The 21,846-nt window shown below is 38.2% G+C and overlaps 1 protein-coding gene across 1 annotated transcript; it reads right to left on the bottom strand.

Moving 5' to 3' along the window:
* Window positions 1-299: 299 nt before the first annotated feature.
* LOC137299076 (cephalotocin receptor 1-like) lies at window positions 300-13,947 on the bottom strand. The gene is made up of 2 exons (XM_067831565.1): window positions 12,975-13,947; window positions 300-526 (listed from the first exon to the last, which is right to left on the bottom strand). The coding sequence occupies exons 1-2, from the start codon at window positions 13,945-13,947 to the stop codon at window positions 300-302; spliced, it is 1,200 nt and encodes a 399-aa protein (XP_067687666.1).
* Between the last annotated feature and the right edge of the window lie 7,899 nt (window positions 13,948-21,846).

The following is a 21,846-nucleotide window of genomic DNA, read 5'->3' as shown; positions in this document are numbered from 1 at the left end:
TGAGTATACAGAAATATTAACCTACCACTGTTTGCTATGGAGTATCAATATATACATAATGAAAATGTAATCATGAGATTATGGTACAAATGATCTATGAACATTCAAGGATATTGTCCTTGAACGGATGTGAAACAGGTACATTTCACATGCTTTTTTCTCTAAAAGATGCACGTCTGTCAGGAAAGAATTAGTAATATATGATGTTTACGAGTCGGAGAATAACCACGTTGCCGTCTTGCAAATCTGAATATGACGCCATCATGTTATTATGTGTACATGCAGGTATTGTACATTGCTTAGATGGGTTCACATCTTTGACTGAGACGGTAGCTGCCCCGTGGGTCCTCGGTTCGAAAACAACTAGCACAAACACATTGGACGGGGTCGTCTCTCCGACCTCTGTTTTGTCTGACAAAGAGTTTTTTCAGTTCGCTGCAGACGGTGTCGCTGAAGGCCACGTAGATCCAGGGATTGGTACAACTGTTGAGGCTGGCGAGGAGCAGGATAATTGAATAGATTGGACCTGGAATGAAGAGGAACAGTGACATGTAAAGATTTAATGTTTTTAGGAGAAATTTGTTTATACACAATACTAATTTCGCATCAGCTACTTCAGATCAGTTCTTGAGTGCAATGTATCGTTATGAACTAAGTATGTTCAGATACCCGTTCTTTTCCTGCACATGTAGATAACTTATTGAATTAATGTTATATTATCCCATGTAGTATATAATCTTCTCTCATTTTTATATCACTGCGAGTCTGGACAGTGTCCTTGACAATGAACAAGAAACCATCTGCATTGACCTAAAGTATACTCAGTATCATCTATACATAGCCGCATGTATTGATCACTTTTGTATTTCTGTATTTAAAACTTAATCCTAATGTCACGAATAGATCCGAACTCTTTGTAAGCTGATGGACATGACTTCAAAATATCTGACCTCCGATGCCGTAACATATGCAGCAAGTGCCTGTGTGTCGATAGTATATAACATACTCATCATCGTGGTCCCCTGCATAAACCTGCTGATTAATATTGGTAGTGGTCATTGAGCATGAGATTCGTGTTATGTCCATCGGTGAGGATCCGGGTTAGAATTCAGTAAAAGAAGGTTGTCGTAAGAGGCGACTAACGGGATCACCTGGTCAAGTTCGCTGACCTGGTTCACACATGCCATTGCATCAAAACTGCGTAGATCGAAACTCATGCTGTCGATTGTCTGGTCCAGCGTCGGTTATTCACATGCCGCCGCCGTATGGCTGAGATATTGCTGAGTGCGACGTAAACCTAACTCACTCACTCGTGTTATGCCATAATCTCAATTTTCCGTTATAGAAAGAAAGAACAGTCGAGTAATTAATAGTTCACGGTATCTATCAAATTGAAACAAGTTACAAATATATTAAAACAAACATGCAAAATATTCATGGCCTAGACATGAAGATGCGCTGATCGTTGACAGTAATAATACATCAGATTTTATGCACGATTAAATTTAATGCAAAGTATGAAGAGTTAATAATCTCGATATATTGCATGTCATTGATATAGTTTTTGTCTTCGTAGTGGCAAACTGTCGATATGGATTCGTGTGTTTACAAACAGTCACAAACATATTAATCAGTGTCTCCAAGACACGTAGTTGGTGCCGTTGACATTGCATAATTTTCCACGTAGGGTAAACAGACACCAATTCTGAAGTTAACGCGGATAATTAATAAATCTCTCTCAGAGGGATGTCGTATTTCTATTGCAATTACACAATTACAGATCCATTACTATTGTGCAACTAGAAAGACAGTCAGTAATAATGTAAAATCATTGTATTGATAAATGACATGCTGTAAACGATTACGATACCTCTTACATTGTGCTGTAGACCACTCGAAGCATCGGGGCAGGTCGTAAAAATTCATCGAGATCTTGTATTTGTTTCGCACACAAATTAACAAATTTCGGTAAAAGAGAATGTTATACGATGTCGTCCTTCATTTCGAATATTCCAAATTCGTATGTGTGTGTGTGTGTGTGTGAGAGAGAGAGAGAGAGAGAGAGAGAGAGAGGAGAGGGAGAGAGAGAGAAAGGGAAGAGAGAGTGGATGTGTGGATGTGTGCGTCTGTGGAGTGGGGAGTGGATGCAGGTGGTGTTAATAGTCTGAGATATCAGGGTCTTGCAATAAGGATGAGCGTATCTTCCTACACACCCATTGGCTTTTTAGGTTTTTACCTGAACAAGAAACATATCGTACAAAATAAATAAGAGTAACTGCATCACACTTCATTCATGCGACAATTTGGACATGGACTCCACATGTTCACCATGAAACGTTTTGATTTGTAACCTTGACAAATAACAACAAAAGCAAGAGTTGTCAACTGACTCTGAATGTGTTGTCATATAAATCCATTTCCCAAAGGTTTTCTTTACTTTGATGCATTGGAATCTCTGTCATAATTCCAAATTATCCAACTTCATTTTCAGATTTATCGATTACTTGATTGACTTGTTTATTTCCATACCGTTGTCACATGGCAGGACTACTGCTGTGCGGCGTCAGACAACATACGTTCATTACAAGGCAAATTTTGTAAGTATCATAACGGTGCACAGGACGTGTTTACCCTTTTCACACTGTTTTTCAGAGATCAATTCACATATTGTTCACAACTATTTGTCCTCTACAGCAAACGTAATTTGCTTCTGGAGGTAGTCAAGATTGTGTATTCTTATGGACTGACGTTCTGTATTTCTTTGAAAATCGTATTGGAAAGAGCCCGCTTAAGTGAATGTAAACAATTGTGAAATATGGACAACAAAGAAAGCCTCTGCCGCAATATCATATGACACACAAGTTTGTCCATAGTTCTTCACCAGCCATCGTGTCTAAGTATCACCAACAGACCAGAAACAATTAAACATGGGGATGCCTATCGATGTTATCTATGAGGACCGCCAGCATTTCACAAATTCTTTCTCATTAAAGGATTTATTTCATGGCTAAAACAATATTTTAAACATGAAAACATATCATGTAATTACACTGTTCGACAGGATAGTACGTACAAGACATGCTGAAACTGAAGGATAATAGTGTTCAGTTACCAGGTCAAGTCTAGACATTTATCATCAGTTTATTCAACCAGTCTATGTTGTATTTTCTTCCATTGCCTTGGACAAATAAAACACAAATGAGATAGCACGTATCAGCTTTGCCTCCGGGCGTGAGCATATTTAGTCAGACAGATTACGTGATGCTATCTACAACTGTAGACTTCTGTTCCTGGCCACTTCGTGGTGAAAATTGGCTACAATGAACACAAAGCAGAACAAGATCACATGCATACCTTCACAAACACGTTACAGAAAATCTGTCTCAGTAGATGTAGACAGATGAATATTACACAGCCTTTCTAAGTAATCATCGGTCACATCAGAATTATTATCGAATGTCATGGTTTGATTCATGTCACGTATGCTAAAATCAGCACATGATCAAAAAAGCATATATCTACGTACAGTCGTGGTGCAGATATTGTGCTTAGTTGGGAGCTAAAATGGTATAGGCTACTGTTTGATATATAATCTTTTAACAATAGGGGCACGTATACAGGGACAGTGAATAGTGCACGATTGCTTTTAAAATACGAAACACAGGTTACAATTAGACGTTATAACACTCAACAAAACTACTATACAAGTTAACATACTTCGTTGACCCCAAACTATAATAATCTGTGAAAATGAACATATATGATATTCGGTGGATCACAAATATTTTACCAAATAATCAAACATTTCTACTATATCTGCTTACATATCCAGTAAAAATCAAGTAATGTCTAAACTTAGTATTGATTTCAGTAAATTATTCCTTTTTCTCAGATATAATCATGGAAATGTTCACAACTTCAATGTTCCACAACTGACCAGATAGATGTATTACAAACGTCACACTCTCTACGGCACAAACTTGATGATGGTTCCCCTCAAAACCTCTGAATAATTTAAAAATATAATTTAATTTTTATCACGTTCATCATCTCTTTCCCGCTTTTGCTTAGATCAGCGATATATTTCCTGCCCATACAGGTTTAATTATCAACGGTGTGTAACACTCGGTGTAATGATGTATTCCATCCAAACCGAAACGATAGCGAATGCCATTGAAATGTCACTAACCAAATGTTTCCACAATCACAGTTCAACCCAAAGGGCATGATAAAGCGACGCAATCCTGGTTGATGATGTCCAAGAATAAGAACAATAATGACTCCGAATGCTAATGCATATTTGTTACCCCAGCACAAAATCAATCTGAGTATCAGACGGTGAAATTAAACAACGTGATTCAAGACCTAAGCTGCCTGCTTGAATTACGAGTTGTGCCTTCCAACAGAGGAATGTTTTGTGCAATTATTTTCGCTTCATGGGATAAATTAATTCCTTGGACGTGTTTCATGTTAGTCCATTTATGAAAGATCGATGAAATATACATTTAAAGGATAACATTATCTCGATGTAGAGCTCAAAATGTAGAGCCCTTCAACGTATATTTTTTTCAGAAATGAATATTTTACCAAATAATGGCTAAGCTTGAAGAATCGTCTTGAATGGACAAATCATGTAAACGGAAGGGAGAAAATATCCGGCGTACCTATTTTTCAGACATATAAAAACAAAACTCTGAGTGCATTTTGGAATGTCATGATCTCCTTTTAGTTTCATTTCAGATAAACACAACATTATCAGCTCTTCAAAACAACATAATCGATTTGAGATGATGTGATAAACGACATATTTATTATGTACATTTAGACGTATGAATAAATCAGTTTAACAGCTGGTTTAAAAGACTATTCCACTTCATATCGGAAAATGAAGATTGAACTTCACACATTTAATCTTGTCGAGAATCGAGCCAAGATATGGCTACCGCTTGCACCACGTAGATATGAGTGTTCCAATAACAGAATTCTGCTGTGCCATGACCTTACTGATTCTTTTTGTCGCCACATGCTTTGAGAATTGATTCTTTGGAACAATTCAAAATCCTGATTTCTAATTGCTTCCGTAAGGTGAGACATTTTTCTACCACAAAACAATAGGGCCAAGGTACCTTGTGCCCAAAGCGGTTGTGCTTTGGATACATGTTCAAGGTTTGTTTTAGCTATCATTTTCGTTGCTGTTGGACGAAAGATGACTTGAAATGTTGGGAATTAATGATGATTATTATCTGTTTCATACATTTTAAGGACAGTAGGATATTCGTCTCTAGTTTTGGTTGTAATGCTGATTGGAACACGTTTTAATGAAAACGTATCCTTGATAGTTCAATAAATTTATGTTTTTAAACATAATGGAAGACCCCGGCCTGTCTTGTTTCACGGCAATAGTAATTTGGCAACAATCTGTCTCTTAGGTAATGATGTGAACCAGTTAAAAGGATTGCTAACTGCAAGGAAGTTCTGCGCAATTAGAGCTGTATGGGTCTGGCGTTGTCATGCTGATAAAGGACACGGTGTAGCAGCTGTTGTGACACATGGGGATGGAAATGGAGGAACGGATAGTAGGACGTCATCCGTGTAACGCTGATCTGTCAAGTTTCGGTTACCGATAACCACTGGACTTTTTTTCCAGCCCACAAATTCTTCCCCACCTCACTACTATATGTCACGACCTTCTGAACACATTCTACCGCCATTCGTTCTGCCTTCGGCGATAAATACGCTCTGTTCCATCTGTTCCGGTTTTCGTTACTGGAGACGCCCCTCTGCCACTCACGACGCTACCTACGACGGTAGTACTGGCATTACCTGTCCTTTGTAAGGTCTGTAAACCCCAGTTTCTTGAGCCCGGAGCTGCCTTGCAAGAGTCTGCCTTTTAACCGAATCGACGCACAGGACCCAAATGCCTGTCGTTTTTACACTGGGTCTGTCTGTTTTTTGCCTTGCTGGTCTGTCCGTGACGTTACAGCAGTGTGGACAAGGGTTCCGCCTACTAATATCAGATCCTGCTCCCGTTGTTCGCGTGTCACTCACATAATCCCACTTTTCAGATTATTCGAGTAAAATTTAGAAGTCTATCATATTACACAATCATCCCTATATTATCTTACTGAATAGTTTAAAATCACAATGATATGCAGAGCATCATAAAGATAACTTCTTACAAGTGTAGAGGGTTAAATGATCGGTTTAAACGCTAAGAGATTAAATTTCCTTAAGAAATATATATCTATACATTGTTTAGAGGATGTCAATTTCACGCTACAGCTTGAACAAAATATTAAACAGGAATGGGGAAATAAACGCTGATACACAAACTCGAACAGAAACAATGCACTGGGTGTCGCTATCTTGGTATCACGTAAGCTGGAATTTAGAGTTGACGTTGAGCATAGGGTTGGCAACGATAATGTCATGGAATTAGAATTTTCCATCAATGAATCCCTTAAAAATAAACAAAGCCCCGGACCTGATGGATTTACAGCAGAATTCAAAAATTCTTTTGGATAGATTTTATCAAATATCTTGCTTGAATGAATCATATAGGCAAGACTTGATACCAATATCACTTAGAACAGGTTTGATCACATGCATACCAAAAGGAAACAAACCCAAACAATATATAAAAAACTGGAGACCAATATCGTTGCTTTCCATTTTCTACAAAATTGGTTCTTTGACAATCTCCAAGAGAATAAAAATTGTGACAGCATCATAAACGAAGATCAAAAAGTATTTTGTCAGGAAGATACCTTGGAGAAATTACAAGACTTGTCTATGACTTAATAGAGTAGTTATCAAATATCAGGACTATTATTGCTTATAAATTTTGAAAGGCGTTCGATACTGTAGACTGGAAATTCTTGGATAATACACTTGTTTTCTTTAACTTCGGAAGTTCTATTCGAAATTCTAGATTTCTTCAAAAGGGGTAGTCGACAGGGAGACCCTCTCTCCCAATAATTTTTCATACTATGTGTTGAAATACTGGACAATATGATAACAACAATTCAGACATCCATGGCCTGAAGACTGACAATATCGAATATATATTAGCACAATTTGCTGATGATACCACGTGTACGCTTGTTGGCACTGAGCGCTGTTTTTATGCTGTAATGCAAACATTACAACAATTTGCCAGCTTTTCTGGACTAATGGTAAATGTTGATAAAACTAGGATTTTTTGGTTGGGATCTGAGAAACGTACCAGAATGGAGCTATGCCCCAAGTGGAAATTGGGATCAAGATTCTTTCACACTGTTGGGTATTAATTTTAGTTTCGACTTAGATGATATGATCAAGGTGAATTATGATGCAAAATCTTTTAAAATGTCAAACCATGATGAATGTATGGTCCGCCAGAAATCTCACCCCTTCGGTGGAAACACTGTGTTAAATCACTTATTTTACCAAAACTGAATCACCTTTTTTTCGCAATCCATAACCCGCCTGAAAATGTCATTAATGATTTTCCAACTCAATGTTTCAGACTCATTTGGAAAAACAAACCCGATAAGTTAAAGCGAAAACAGGTTGTATGTAGTCGAAACAATGGCGGTTTTAAAGCACCTAAGATGAAGGAGATAATCCAAGCACAAAGGTTGTCAGTACTTAGGCGTTGCTACAAGAAACCAACAGCATGGACCAAACATATTCATATGAATTTACCCAAAAATTAGTTCAATAAATATTCTAGAGCTCAATTGTCATCATTTAAAAAAGGATATAATTTCAAACATAAGAAATCCGTTTTCTGTTGACTTGGTCTCATCCTGGATTGATTTTATTAAAAATATCAAAACACAAGCTGATACAGGTGTCCTCAGCCAAACTATCTGGCATAACGGTAATATCATGATTAACTAAAACAAAAAAATAAATAAAAAAAAATAAAAACAATAATAAAAAACCCATCTACTACTCATACTGGAACTCTAAACTTCACCGATTATAAAAAAAATCCGATCAAAAGACAAACTTCATTCTTTATTATGATTTGATTCAAAAGACAAAAACATATATCAAATCATTTGGAAATTTTGAAATAAAAAACAAGGTAATTACGACTCTTTCCTACAACTCTAAGACATCTTTGTGCAGACACTTAAAGATCGACGTACTACTATTCAAAACTAACTGAGAAACTCTGAACCAGAAACCAACATATGAACATGTGGGAACAAGAGTTGCAATGTAACATCCCTCTCAAAACATGGACCAAATATAACATGATACCTTTTCGGTGCACCACCTTTTCAAACATGCCACTCATACCCTTTTAAAAATGGGCTTAGATAGGTGTGACCTTTGTTCCTACAAAACAGATACACTGCAGCACTTATTTTGGAAATGTGATTTGGGATTATAATATTATTAGTAAATGTGCCTGTGAAATGTCGAATAGTCAATATGTGTTACAAATTCTGGTCTTCTTGTCATTCTCATGTTCATGTAATTGTATTGTCTGACTGATACCTGTATTTACCCTGATATAAAAACTCAAATGAAATCTGTAGGTATTTTTTATCACGCGTCTCACATCCCGTCAGTCTCATTTATATACCACGATCGCACGTGTCCGTCACTTCCTCTTAAAACATGTTGTGGATAATTATGTATCGCAATCTGCATGGGGCATTCTTGTGCTTGAAAGGTGTGTTTCCAGCTGACTTAGTTTTGCATTTTCATTTTCAGTGTGGTAAAGCCTCTCTTGGTTCATCAAATAAGATCAACGACAAAGGCATTTCTAGTCACTTATTTACCAGAGAACACCACATGGTCCTTGTCCTTGAGGAAACTGTATAAGGCATCCTATGTGTTGTTTCCTCCACAAACCTACTGTCATTTCTTTGAAATATTGATGCCGTGTCCCAATTTTATGACACTGATGTTTTCTATGACAAAGTCCAGATGAACTTTGCTTTTAGTCTTGACGAAGTGAAACTGACGTTCAAGCATTGCAGTGTCAACTATCTCCATGTTCGTGGTATGTCAGTTGAATGACAGATGTCCCTTAGAAATATAAATGAACTTTTTGTAGTGTGAAATTGCAGTGAAAATGGCGCTAAGTACATGCATGTTTGACATAAATGAATTCTGTTTTTCCCAGAAATTGAAATTTCAGATTTGAAGGAAATCCTTGGAGAATCAACGTAGTACAGTGTCATCACGATCTCAGGTCGAGCCAATTATGTGCCTAATGTTTCACAAAATTGGAAAACGTTTAAGACAGACATTACGTCTAATGCTCTCCAACGTTCAGCTGGCACATCCTGATGTAACTGGATTATTGCTGAACTCTCTAGCTTCGGTACACCAGAGGAAAAGCGAATATACTAACAGAGAGGTAACTACAGAAATACACATGTGTCCCCAGTGTTGCTGTTGGACAGATAAGATAAGGTAACAGAGCAACGAGTTCTTACGTTACAGTCAGCAGAATATGTAGTTGATGTATAGTTCGGTTCTGAACGAAGACGACAAGGATGTACAGTAAACAATTAAACCTTTGAAACGGCTTCATCAGACGCATCCCCAATGACACGTCCATGTATATATTTCAAGAACGTCCCTGGACTCATCTGCACATTACACTAGACCATAGACGACTCCCCAAGTATCCACGCTGTGAACGTCATTAGTGTCTGTCTGGAAAGTGTCAATTTGAGCACACATGGTAGCCGAGCATGCATATTATCTGCATGCAAACAATTTCGAATTGTCTGATCAGTGACAGTGCCCTGGCGCAAGTCAACAACAAATTTGGTCTCGATTTGTTAAAGCCTGGTTCCTGATGTGGTGCTGGCCACTTTCGGACCGATTATTCAGTGTCTGTAGAAAAGTGAAAGACATTTTCTTGCTGGGTTCTACTAATCGGCGGCATACCAATAGCCTACAGGCGTTCATCACCTACAAGACGACGTTATTTGTAATCTCATCAATATTTTGCAATAAACCATTTAACGAGAGACATTGTTTTGCGTGGAACTGAAAGTCAACGATATTAATGGCGCAGAACAAATGTTATTGATTGCTCATTTATCACTGTGGCATTTGCTAATTTGGGCCCAACTAAATTTCACAGTACATGATTTGACGGTTTCACCTGGTACACACACGGTACGGAAATGTTATTCTTTTGTACTTTCCTATACTGCCTATAATGTAGCTGAAATACCATTGCTTGGACCACACATGAACAAGATACACAAAGATCTATATATACAGTTCTACATTATATTTGTCAGCCACTCTGCAACAGAAAGTCAAATATATCTTGCATTATACCGTAACAACCGTATATACCGTATTATACCGTATTATTCAAGTATAAGCTATCGCGTATAAACACACGATATCATGGAAATAACTTGTACACATATAGTTATTATCCCAAATCTATCCAGTGCTCTTCAGAGTGATCAGTTATTATAATGATGCACCTGTTTTAATTATACCTAAACCTGGCATCCTATAACTGATACTGAACGTAATAAAGTACCAGGTTTAGATCATAGATGTAAGGAATAGTATTTTCATGATGAATTAACTATCTTTATACGCTCGAGAAAGGTATTTGATACAGTTGATATACAGTAAATACAGCTGAGAACGGTACGGAATCCTAATTAACTTTCTGGGTTTCGAATGTCATGACTTCATGCGAGTCCGGCCAGGTAATGAAATAATCGCAAAAGTATGGTAGCCACTCTGAGAATATCACTGGAAATGTCAAAAGATATGTTAATAATCTCAGCTCCCTTCGAACACAAAAATCAAACAATACATCGGTGTCTCAAGTCGGCTAAACCGAATGTACTTCAGTGCGCTAAATAAATTCTCCACTACTCAGGATGTTGATATGTCTGTCAATTCCACAAATAATAATAATAAAAAAAAAATAAATGATAAAATTAATCCTAATACCCAGGATACAAATGGTGTAACCATACGATTAAAGGTTCTTATTTCCGCTATATTTCACTACACAACTAGGCAACAGATGCCTTCCTTACATGTATTCGTGTCTGCCTTCTATCAGGGGTTCAGTAAGTAGGTCAACGCAATTCGAGAGACCTCATAACTTCCGGTGACAACAACTTTCATGGTTGTCAGTTGACAGTAAGGGACCAACAATCCTTGCAGGTACAACACATTTCCGATCAATCCATTCCTACACTAACCAGCCATTACGACTGACAACTGCTGTGACAGTTGTACACTTTTTCCGGGCAAGTGAAGTCATGTTTGTCAATCGCGCATTTTGGAACCAGAACTGGCTCCCGAATATACGCTTGTCACAGGAAATCCTGTTTCGGAAATAGGCTGGATCCCGTCCCGCGTATCGCAAGGTGGTGTGCGGAAAGGGAGCCACGAACCAGCTTAGTGCCGGAATTAGCGCCTAGCGAGCGTTACATGCCCTTCCGAAACAGTGACTGCAATTGGACAGCCTAATTATAAAGTCCGTGTACGTCCGACACTGCTGCAAACAAACCGACTGTTCCAGAGTCTGTCAACATGAGGGATTGCAGCAGGACAACTGACCCCAAGTATCTCACCATTTATCCATCCTCAAACTGGTAAATTACTGCAGATGAGCTCTGATACTGTCACTCCGGGAACTTTTTCACCAAATGGATGGGCAGAAGGTGTCAAGAACAGTAAATTTAATGTGTACGGGTTCGGCTATCGGATAATTTATATTTTCCGTCTGGATATGATATTTATTTCTTTTGAAATGACCAACATATTTTGATGTAACAGGACATACATGTTAAACACTGAACACGTAAACTATCCGTAACCCTTGAACCAGGCGTGATCGATTTCAAAGCGGTATTACACAAGACATGGGTATTCTGTTTTCTTCTACGACTCTCCGGGAATCTAGTTTAAACTTAGTTTAAACTTTGGTTTAAAAGCAAAATGTTTTTTTTTTCAGATTATTATTAAACATGTACATTGAAATTCACTGCATTGCTCTAATGTGTACTTGACGCATTCTATAACTGATCCATGAATAAAAAACACCCTCTACTCTAATGCACGCACACTGGTATTTCATTAGTAGTATTATGTATTTTTTCCTGGTGCTCGGAGTATTCGTTTTATACTGTAACACCATTCTTAGTATATCGATAATCACAAAATGCATGTATCTCAAGATCCTATATAATTTGTTAACCATCAGGCAAACCGACTGCAATGTCTGTGATACAGTTGAAACACAGATGTGTAACTGTAACATTTTCAGTAGGACACTTAACCATTCAGGGCCTAGAGGTTCGAAGCTCTCTTAGCGCTAAGATAGTCGTAAGGTAATGTTAATGTATAGCACTTACGACTGTCTTAGCGTTAAGTGAGCTTCGAAAATCTGGGCCCAGGTAGTGAATGGCAGTTGTGGTTAGAGACTAGAAAGTGGAAAAGTTGATGAGACTTATTGACTGATACCTCATTATTGTGGGACGAGCATTTTGTGCATAATATCAGGTGAGGGTTTCGTAGGTCCAAATTCGAGAACTCCAAAGCTGCACATTTAATCTGGAACTGTGTCTTTTGACTGAGAAAATCGTTTTTGTGAACTATATTCTCCTAGCACAAGGGTAGACTTGAGACAATTCTCCTCAAACATCCACATTTGATCATCTGACTGAAGCTGTTATTTGTAATGAGGTCATATGTTCATATGAAATGAAAGGGCCTCAAAATCCAATACACCCCTTTCAAAATCTCTGTCGTCGTTCCGTGTTGAAATACATTTTTCTAGCTTCCTGGACGTATATCTCTATAAATGTCAAATAAAGGTCAGAAAACGCTTTAATGCACGCTGTGTTTTTTCCATAAAACTACGCTAAATGGATTAAAGTCGATTTGTTTATTTTTTATCCTTGATGGGACGTCTGCTATACTGTTAAGTGGGTTGCAAGCGATTTTGTCAGATACACTATGAAACTTACCATAAAAAGGAGCATTGGGATCAAACGCCGCCCACATCTGCGCTATGAAGAACGGCGACCAGCAGATTAAATAACAGATAATAACTGTCATTGTCAGTTTGATTGTTTTCATTTTTGCTCTTGATATCCCATGAACTGGTGGCTTCGTTTGCACTGACTGGACGTTCTCTTCAAGCACCCCTTTTGGTACAACACTGTCCACGTTGCTGGATTTGCCTGAAACTCTGGAATTCTGAAGAGTAAACCTTGGCGTAAGTGTCTCGGCCATTTTTCCACTTTTCCAAACCGAGTGACATATGCACCCATACGCCAGAGCTAGAATTAGAGTAGGAATGATGTACACGGAAACAGTAATCCAAGTAATGTAGACTTGTAATTTCCACTCTGGTTCGAAAACACTCCAGCAATCGTAGATTCCCGTTCCTGGCACTGTTTCCCTGTAGGAAAATATGGTGATCTGAGGTATGCTAAAAACAAGGGAGACAAACCACGCTACCATGACAAGTTTTTGAATCTTTCCGGAAGTCCATGTTGCGCTTGTAAGTGGTCTGCAGATGGCGTAGTAACGATCAACTGCTGTCGTCAGTAACACGTAAGACGACGCGTACATAGCAACAATTTGAAAATATTTCACAAGCCTGCAAAGTAGGTCTCCTCCTACGAATCTGTACGTAATATCCCAAGCGAGTTGAGGTAGTACATTAAAGAAAGCCACAAATAGGTCTGCCAAACTGAGATGAACAATCATGAGATGCATTCTTGACAGCTTTTTCTTTCTTAACTTCAGCGTCAACATGACAACCGAGTTGCCGATGACTGCAAGGATAATTATAGAAACTTGAACGCCAATTTCAATCACGGCCAAATTTTCATCCCGGAGGTCAACTTTTGTGGTATTGACACTGCTACTATTCACAGGCGAGGCCACTGTTGAATTAATGGTGCCAGTAAAGATCAGACTAGGAGAACTCATTCTGACGGACCACTCTCTTGTTATCGGACTGGCTTCGAAAACAAAGACGCTAATTTATTGTGAAGGCATGAAGCGTCAGCGATGATTAGATCCGCTTATCATCTGTTCCGGCCAAGGCTTGTCCGGTCATTTTGTCCTCGGCAGTAGACCCGTGGGCAGCATATCCATGTGAGGAACTGTCATCAATCAGCATGGCACTAAAAGGGCAAATATACAGAACGATGAAAACTCAGTTGGCTAATTGTAGAAAATGAAGATCAATATTAAGTAGCAGATTTGTTTTGTTAATATATATCAGTTTTAACTTGAATATCTATGGATATGGATAGGTTTCAGGGAACTTGTAACCTTCCGGTTGATCTACGTCAACCACAGCCACAGAGCGTGCGGAAATAATACTATAAATATGTAGTCCAAATGTTTTGCGCGTGAAATTTTCATAACAATCCCGAATCATTTCAAAATTCATTGTTTTTTTCTATACGTTGCTATTTTGGGGCATTTTTAAAATTAAGTAGATCATAATCTGTGAGTCCAAAACACGCACGCAAAATATTTTTGGCGTGTTTTCTTTGCGGGTAAAAGCAGGTTTCTGCGTTGTCGCGAACAATGACCAACGTTTTGTGTTGGCTGATGATATTGTCTGCATAATAATCCAGTTTTCACTGTACACCATAAGTATGACTGCTTTAATACTCGTTTCTCGTCTGGTGGAACATTATATTCGTTATTATTTATTCAGCTAACTCATATCATCATATTTAAAAAGGTTTAATATACCAAAATAATTATTTGTCTTGACTTAGTTTCCTTTTGAGAAATTTCATTCCTGTTTAATTCCACAGCTCTGTCTAGAAATGTGAAAAACATATACATGTTTGGACGTCACGTACGTTTGAAAATTGAAAAACGATAGATTACAAGAAATGTAAATCGCTTGTGACTGGTATACAAGGCTATATGTTATAACATACAAGTTAAACAAAATAACTGTAATCACTGATTCTGTTTTTCTAACGACATATTACGGCAACAATAGACCAGTAATGTTCCTACATGACTTCATGTTTATACCATTTTCGGGTTTGTTGTTGAGTGATTCAATGTGTCCATCAATGTCAGCTTATTGGCTTGAAATGAAGTACATTAACCACTTCAGAAAGTGAATCAAGTATGGTCATAAATATCTAAATATCAAGACGTTTCTCCGACCATGCTTCCGCTCTGTTCCAATTTTGTTCTTTGTATGATCGGCCAACATGCTGTGGCCTTATCAAATAACGTCTTCAGATTGAGAAAGTCGGCGCAAGAAGACACATTCTGTTATCTCAACGAGTCAAGCCAACTAACAGAGTTAGCTCGTTAGTCAAAGCTTCAGTTTCAGTCCCTAGACAAAGCCCGTGATTTCATTTACAAGGGAGGTCGATATCCCAATAAGTCTCTATTAATTGTGACTGTAACTTTGTAGTATCAAATGGTAGTCAGTGTATTATACAGTCAAACGAAATAGGGTTTTTTGCAATTATCTTGATGGAGTGAGTAGTCAATATACATTACAAATTACGTAAACGGGGAAAGAATCATGAATGAGTTATTGGGTTGAATAATGGCTTTACGTCATGTTCCTCGTCAAAGAAGTCAACTAATTGTATTTCCACTTGAGGAAGATTAACATTTGGTTTGTTTGGAGGATTATTTGTGACAACAATGCTTTCGTATGGTGTCTGCAATATTTCCAAAAATGGTAAAAGATCGATTACTTTCCAACATCTATAAATTTGCGTTTTAACTATTCTCTTGGCCTACTAGTCTGTATACTGAATATGATTCCTCATCAGGAATGCCTGAAGTTACGTTCAGCAGATTTGATCACATTCATTTGTGTCTGGCTTCCTACCCCAATCAAAGTGTACAAACATATCCTCTAACTTGTATATATGCTCCCCTACGGCATACTGCTCATCACTTGCTTGATAACCGTGTTAGAACCTACACCGAAACGTCGCTCTCATAGCATTAAAGAAGCTGTTCATCCATATATTGTCATCCTTCTTTATTACTCCAACTTCTAAATGCCTGTCAAAGAGGTCTTTAATCCAAATGTAGTTTTCTATGTTGTAAATTAAGTACACATGATAAAGCTCTAGAAGGTTATTCGCGCGGCCTCTTTCACCACTTTCTTGACCGTGCATAATCATCAAATGGAAGACAGTTTCATCAGTCTATAATGCATGTGTAAGTAATAATGAGCGTCGTATTGTTGTACATTTCCTAAACTACCTACTCCTTCTATAAAGGCCGTGACATTCGTAGGAAGTATTCATTCAATTCATTTCTATAAATTCTTTTTAGATATATAAATATTCATATTTCAAATGCATCGACCCTCACACAAGAATGTAGAGAACATTCCCGTCTCATATTGTGGAGCCATGCAGCCATGCAGTCTGCACTGACATGTCAAAAACATGAAAATACGTTTCCCAATAACGAATAGTACATTTATGTGAACAGACCTATCTCAGAACAAGGCCGGATTATATATGTTACTTCAGATTATAGACGCATGCTAAAACAAACAGTTATGGTTCATATCTATACAGTACAACTTCAACCATGATACCAGTCTTTCCCACTCTTTGATGCTGAGCTAACAAACATATTTAGTAAAAGTCAACAACTGATATACCCATGGCCTCTTACACAAACAGATTGAATGTGTGAATGAGTTGTCCTTGTTCTTTAACAAAATTTAAAAAATCCATAAATCCATACTCAGGCCCCTGCTTTAGTAGATAGTTCATATTATGTAAAAGAAATTTCTGCAAAAATACCAAGAAACGTTCTGTATCGTGGACTGAATCCTTTCGACGTTATGAATTTAAAGTCAATAGTCTCGCTGAGTAGGAAAACACTACGTCGTTTTTATACAGTGAATGTCTTGGTAAGATGGCATCCAGTGACACTCACTAACCTCCAGCCGCCCAAAGCTTTGTGAATTGAGTAGGAATTGATTGAAAAAATCCGTTCTTCTATTTGTTTGTGGGTCTAGAACCCTCAGGAGGTAAAAAAGCAAGAACAAAACAAAACAAAACTGCATCTTGTTATTTGAACAACAGCAATTTCTTATTGATCAGGAGTGTACGCTGACGATTTAGTCTGTAGGCAGCGCAATGTGTCTTGTAAATTTAGAGCCAAAACTGTCGGTAAGAAAGAAACAGTCTCCCTTAGGACATGTTTCCAGAATAGCTAGGTGAAAGTTTGTTTCAGTTGTATTGTTTGGGATATAAAAAACTGGAAGTAACATTGGTAATTGTTAAACGTAATATTGGACAGTTGGGACAATGCACGTGCCATTATTTCTCTAATATACTCTCGAATGGAGACAAGTCAGGGTGGTTTTAAACTGCCCTTTTTGGAAATATTCCAGCAATATCACAGAGGGGACACAAGAGATGGGCATCCCACATTATTATGAGGAATCGAACCCGGTTGTTCCACTTGACGAGCATACGTTGTAACCACAAGGCTACTCTATCGCCCTTGGTGAACAAATCAAGACAAATGATGTTCTCATCTTTCTAGGATATCCACATACAGGTAATAATTGGATACAGAACAGTGCAAGTACTGACTCATTTGAATTCCCGCATATCCAATGTTAAGAATTCTACCGTATAGCTTTCATGGCCATTTGGCCTTTAATGTGCAGGTTGACATGGTAACCTGTAAACAAGCACTGGATAGTGATTTCCCCCTGGACATTTTTTCTCTTGGAATATTGTATTGACACAATGCACGTTCGCGGTTCTTTAAATTTTGTCTGTATTCATATGACAGCATGTTTAGTGTACACAGCTGTCTTTGCAGTTGTCCATGGCACACATTTAGACCTATCTCATCAACACGACCTGACATAGCTGCTGTGAACCTTATGCTGGACATGAATGTCTCTTACTCGTCGTTATATTATTAATATACGGGTGATCATGATATCTGACTGACTGGTGCTTTTAATACAATACCTAAGATTTTTTTTCTCATTTTTTTCAGGATTTTCGATAGTTCCTTTAGAGACATGTCTTCTATTTCAGCGCAAAATATTTTTATTAAAGGAGGAAAATGAAAAATTACATTGCTTACGTTATGCGTACAGATTGCAACAGTTCAATATTGAGAGAGCCTGCATTTTGAAAACAACAAACTATAGAATAACTTTACTAGTTTTCATATGCTTTTGCGTGTATAGTGTAACGACAAAACCTAAATGAATGTTGTGTAATAGGATTTCAGATGACCTTAACATGACTTTCCTGAACAGGAAATAACGTTCAAAATGGTTATTCCATGCAGAGGTTCGGAATAGAGGTGACATTTCACCGCCCGTTGGTTATTGGTTTGTTTTGCTTCAGAAGATCGACGTGTTGAAGCCTGTGTCAACAGAAATGCGACTGACTTTATATGGACCGACCTGCAGTTGATTAGCGTTTTCAACTAGTGGTGTTTGTGTTTATCTTAAATGCTTGTAACATCTGCTTTCAGAAATAGTCACAGTATTGTTTTCATTACTGAGGAGAATACATTGTGGATCATGAAGAATCCTTTATAAGAGCATTTCATTTCCATCTTTAAATCAGACTTATAGTAACATTAGAAATCAATAGGACATACAATCATACAATCAAATCTACATAAATCATACAGATATTATACATACAGATGGAAATACTGGTTTAGAAAAGGCTAAGAACAGTTTAAGCAAACAATGATAGTTTAAGCAACAGGCGGTACAATCTGATTTTTCACGTGTTAGACAAATTTATCCACATGTGGAATATCTATCGTTATTAAGATGTGTACATTACGAAGTAACATAAAACTCGTCACACATTACCAGTTTTAGTCATACGTTTACACTTGTCGGTGACGATTTTGACATTTATATGAAAATCAATAGGATATCTGTCCAATTCACCATAAACCGTACAAACTGGTGTAGATTGTTTTGCTTGAACACACCTGTGTCAAGACTACTGTTACTGAGGTGTCATGACACTTATGGTAACATTGTCATGGCCGAACGATGTCAAACAAATGGCAGATAACAAGAGCATCCACCAAGCTCTGTGCTTTCTGTAATTGTTGCAGTGTAATTATATCAAAGCATGAATCTATAACTCATGCTCATACTAAACATATCCTGTATAAAATGATGAGTGTCTCATTTAGTAATATCTATTTGTCTTGTTTGATAGAGGACGGAACACTCGGGGTAATATCACAGATACACACACGCACGCATGCACACACCCACCCCCACCCACACACCCACCACACACCCACCCACCACACACACACGAACACACACCACACACACACACACACACACAACACACACACACGCACGTACACACACACACACACACACACACACACACACACACACACACACACACACACACACACACACACACACACCACACACGCACACACACACCACACACCGACATACATGCCTGGTCGCACATTCAAAGCATACGATGTTTTACTGTGACCCGTTTAGTTTAATAACCCTGAAGAAGACTCGAGTTACAAAGTAATATTTGATATTTCGAAAACGAATTCCAGTGCTGGCGAAATTATTGTCCTGATTCATTAACTCAGTGAATGATACAGACATAGTTTACATAGTTATTATATTGAACAGATGTTCCGCTTGAAATAATGTCAAATAATTGCTCCATGGATTAATTGTTGTAGAGTGTAGCAAAATTTCGTACAGAATATGGAACGAAGGAAAATAACTGAGATGCGTACAGGTGTCTCAGCATTTCATATGCACATCAATCAAAAAGCTTAAATTATGTCTCAACAACCATACTCACCTTTTACCTCTGTTTCATTGAACTTCGTGATCCCTGTGTCACGTTGTTCAAGTAATTGAACTATGCAACCTCGCGAGTCTACACGAACAATGTCCTCACGCCCAGTGTAATCCCATCACAGCAACGGTATACTTTTCTAGCGTGAAGAACGGCCCAGTTGCTCTCTCCCTGAACGTGCCGACTTGGAATCATTACCAGGCATCGTGCGAGCCTGTTAGTATTGGCGAATGAAATGAAAACGTGTGGCTCCTTGGCTACGGGCGCTTTGGATCTGAATGCAAGAGACGATACTAAAGACAAGTATGGGACCATTTTGGCCAACTGACTGGTAGCAGGGGAAGACATGTTACTAAATACTGTTTTCTTAACGGCATTTCTTAATGAGGCTGTAAAGGGTGGGAACTTTGCAGTGTGAACTGTGAATATCAGCAATATTTAGGAGACGTCAAGAACGGACGTAAAGTTACATAACGGTGCTGAAATACGTCGACTGAACGAAGAGGTTTTGTGCATATGATAGAAAAACTGCGCAAAACTCTACGCTCACATAGACTCGAACGTCACGTAACTCGAAATATGAGATGCACCATGTAATCAGTGTGCAAAATGTGCACTTCTGGAACAGTAGAACCACTATCGTCATGTATACCTCTCTGCTGAGTGATTACGTGTGAGATCATTCGCAATAAGAGCATGGTCAAAACTCAGTTGAACTGCATAGTATCAGGCTCGATGTTGCTCGATTGGTGGTCTGTGGAGGTGCTGATACATTGCACTTAAAGCAACAGGATGGTGTCTACGTTTGAATGAATACTCTTTTACGCCCGTTCTGGCCCCGATTTCTCGAAACTAACTTCAGTTCAAAGTGTTGACTTCAGTTAGAGCTTAATTTCAATTTTGAAAAAACGGAAGAAATGCTTTAATTTCCAGAATAGACTAAAATCGATATTACATTTTAATTTTTTTTTAGATTGAAAATGCTGCTGAGTTCCTAATTCAGCTGTTTCGAACTAACAAAATCAGTTTGAAATTTGAATAAAGCCTTAAGTTTATTCTGGTGTATTCAAGCTCAGATTGGCAGAAAATTCACACAGTCAAAATGGTCACTCTATAAATCGTAAGTTACGTCTCGCTTTTGTTCGCCGCACCTTTCAGAGTTAGGTTTTTTTCCCCCGAAACCTCCAGGGCCCCGTTTCACGAAGCTCTCGTAAGCCTAAGATCTCGTAAGTTTTCTCGTAGCCATTGTGACTCCTATTCTGTAACACAGAAGCTACGGATGCTACGAGAAAAGTTACGAGATCTTAGGCTTACGAGAACTTTGTGAAACGGGGCCCAGGAGCGTAGCTTGCTGGAAGTGGCTGGCTCACTACTTCTGCCATGACTATATCATGTGAGTTAGGTGATGTCAGAGCGATGCCATTTTAAGCATGGTTAACAGTTTCATAAGTGTGTGTATTATATGAGATGGTTTACATATATGAGTTCGGTGTTCTAGCAGTGTGGTATTGTTACACCCTTACAATAACTTGATGTTAATGTTGCCATGGATCTTGCAAGAAAGAGCGCTTGAGTCAGTGGGAATGTGTTTTAAAAGAAAGACCACTGGCGTTTATGTGATCGTGAGTCTTGAAAAAATATCACTGGTGTTAATGTGATCAGGCGTCTTGCAAGAAGGAGCACTGGTGTTAATGTGATCATGCTCTTCCAAGAAGGGTCACTGGTGTTAATCTGATCACGCGTCTAGCAAGAAAGACCACTTGATTTAATGTGATCATGAGTCTTGCAAGAAGGAGCACTGGTGCTAATGTGATCACGCATGTTGCAAGAAAAAGCACTGGTGCTAAAGTGATCATACGTCTTTCGAGAAGGAGCATTCATATTAATGTTATCATACGTCTTGCAAGAAAGAACACTAGTAAAGATTCCGATTCGTGTGCTTGGGAATTAATACTTTTTTATAATTTTGGATGGAAAATGAATAACTAAACAAATATAATTTAGGAAGTCCAACATG

This window comes from Haliotis asinina, chromosome 10 (assembly GCF_037392515.1).
Source record: "Haliotis asinina isolate JCU_RB_2024 chromosome 10, JCU_Hal_asi_v2, whole genome shotgun sequence".
NCBI lineage: Eukaryota > Metazoa > Mollusca > Gastropoda > Lepetellida > Haliotidae > Haliotis > Haliotis asinina.
This window is presented reverse-complemented; position numbering and strand designations above follow the sequence as displayed.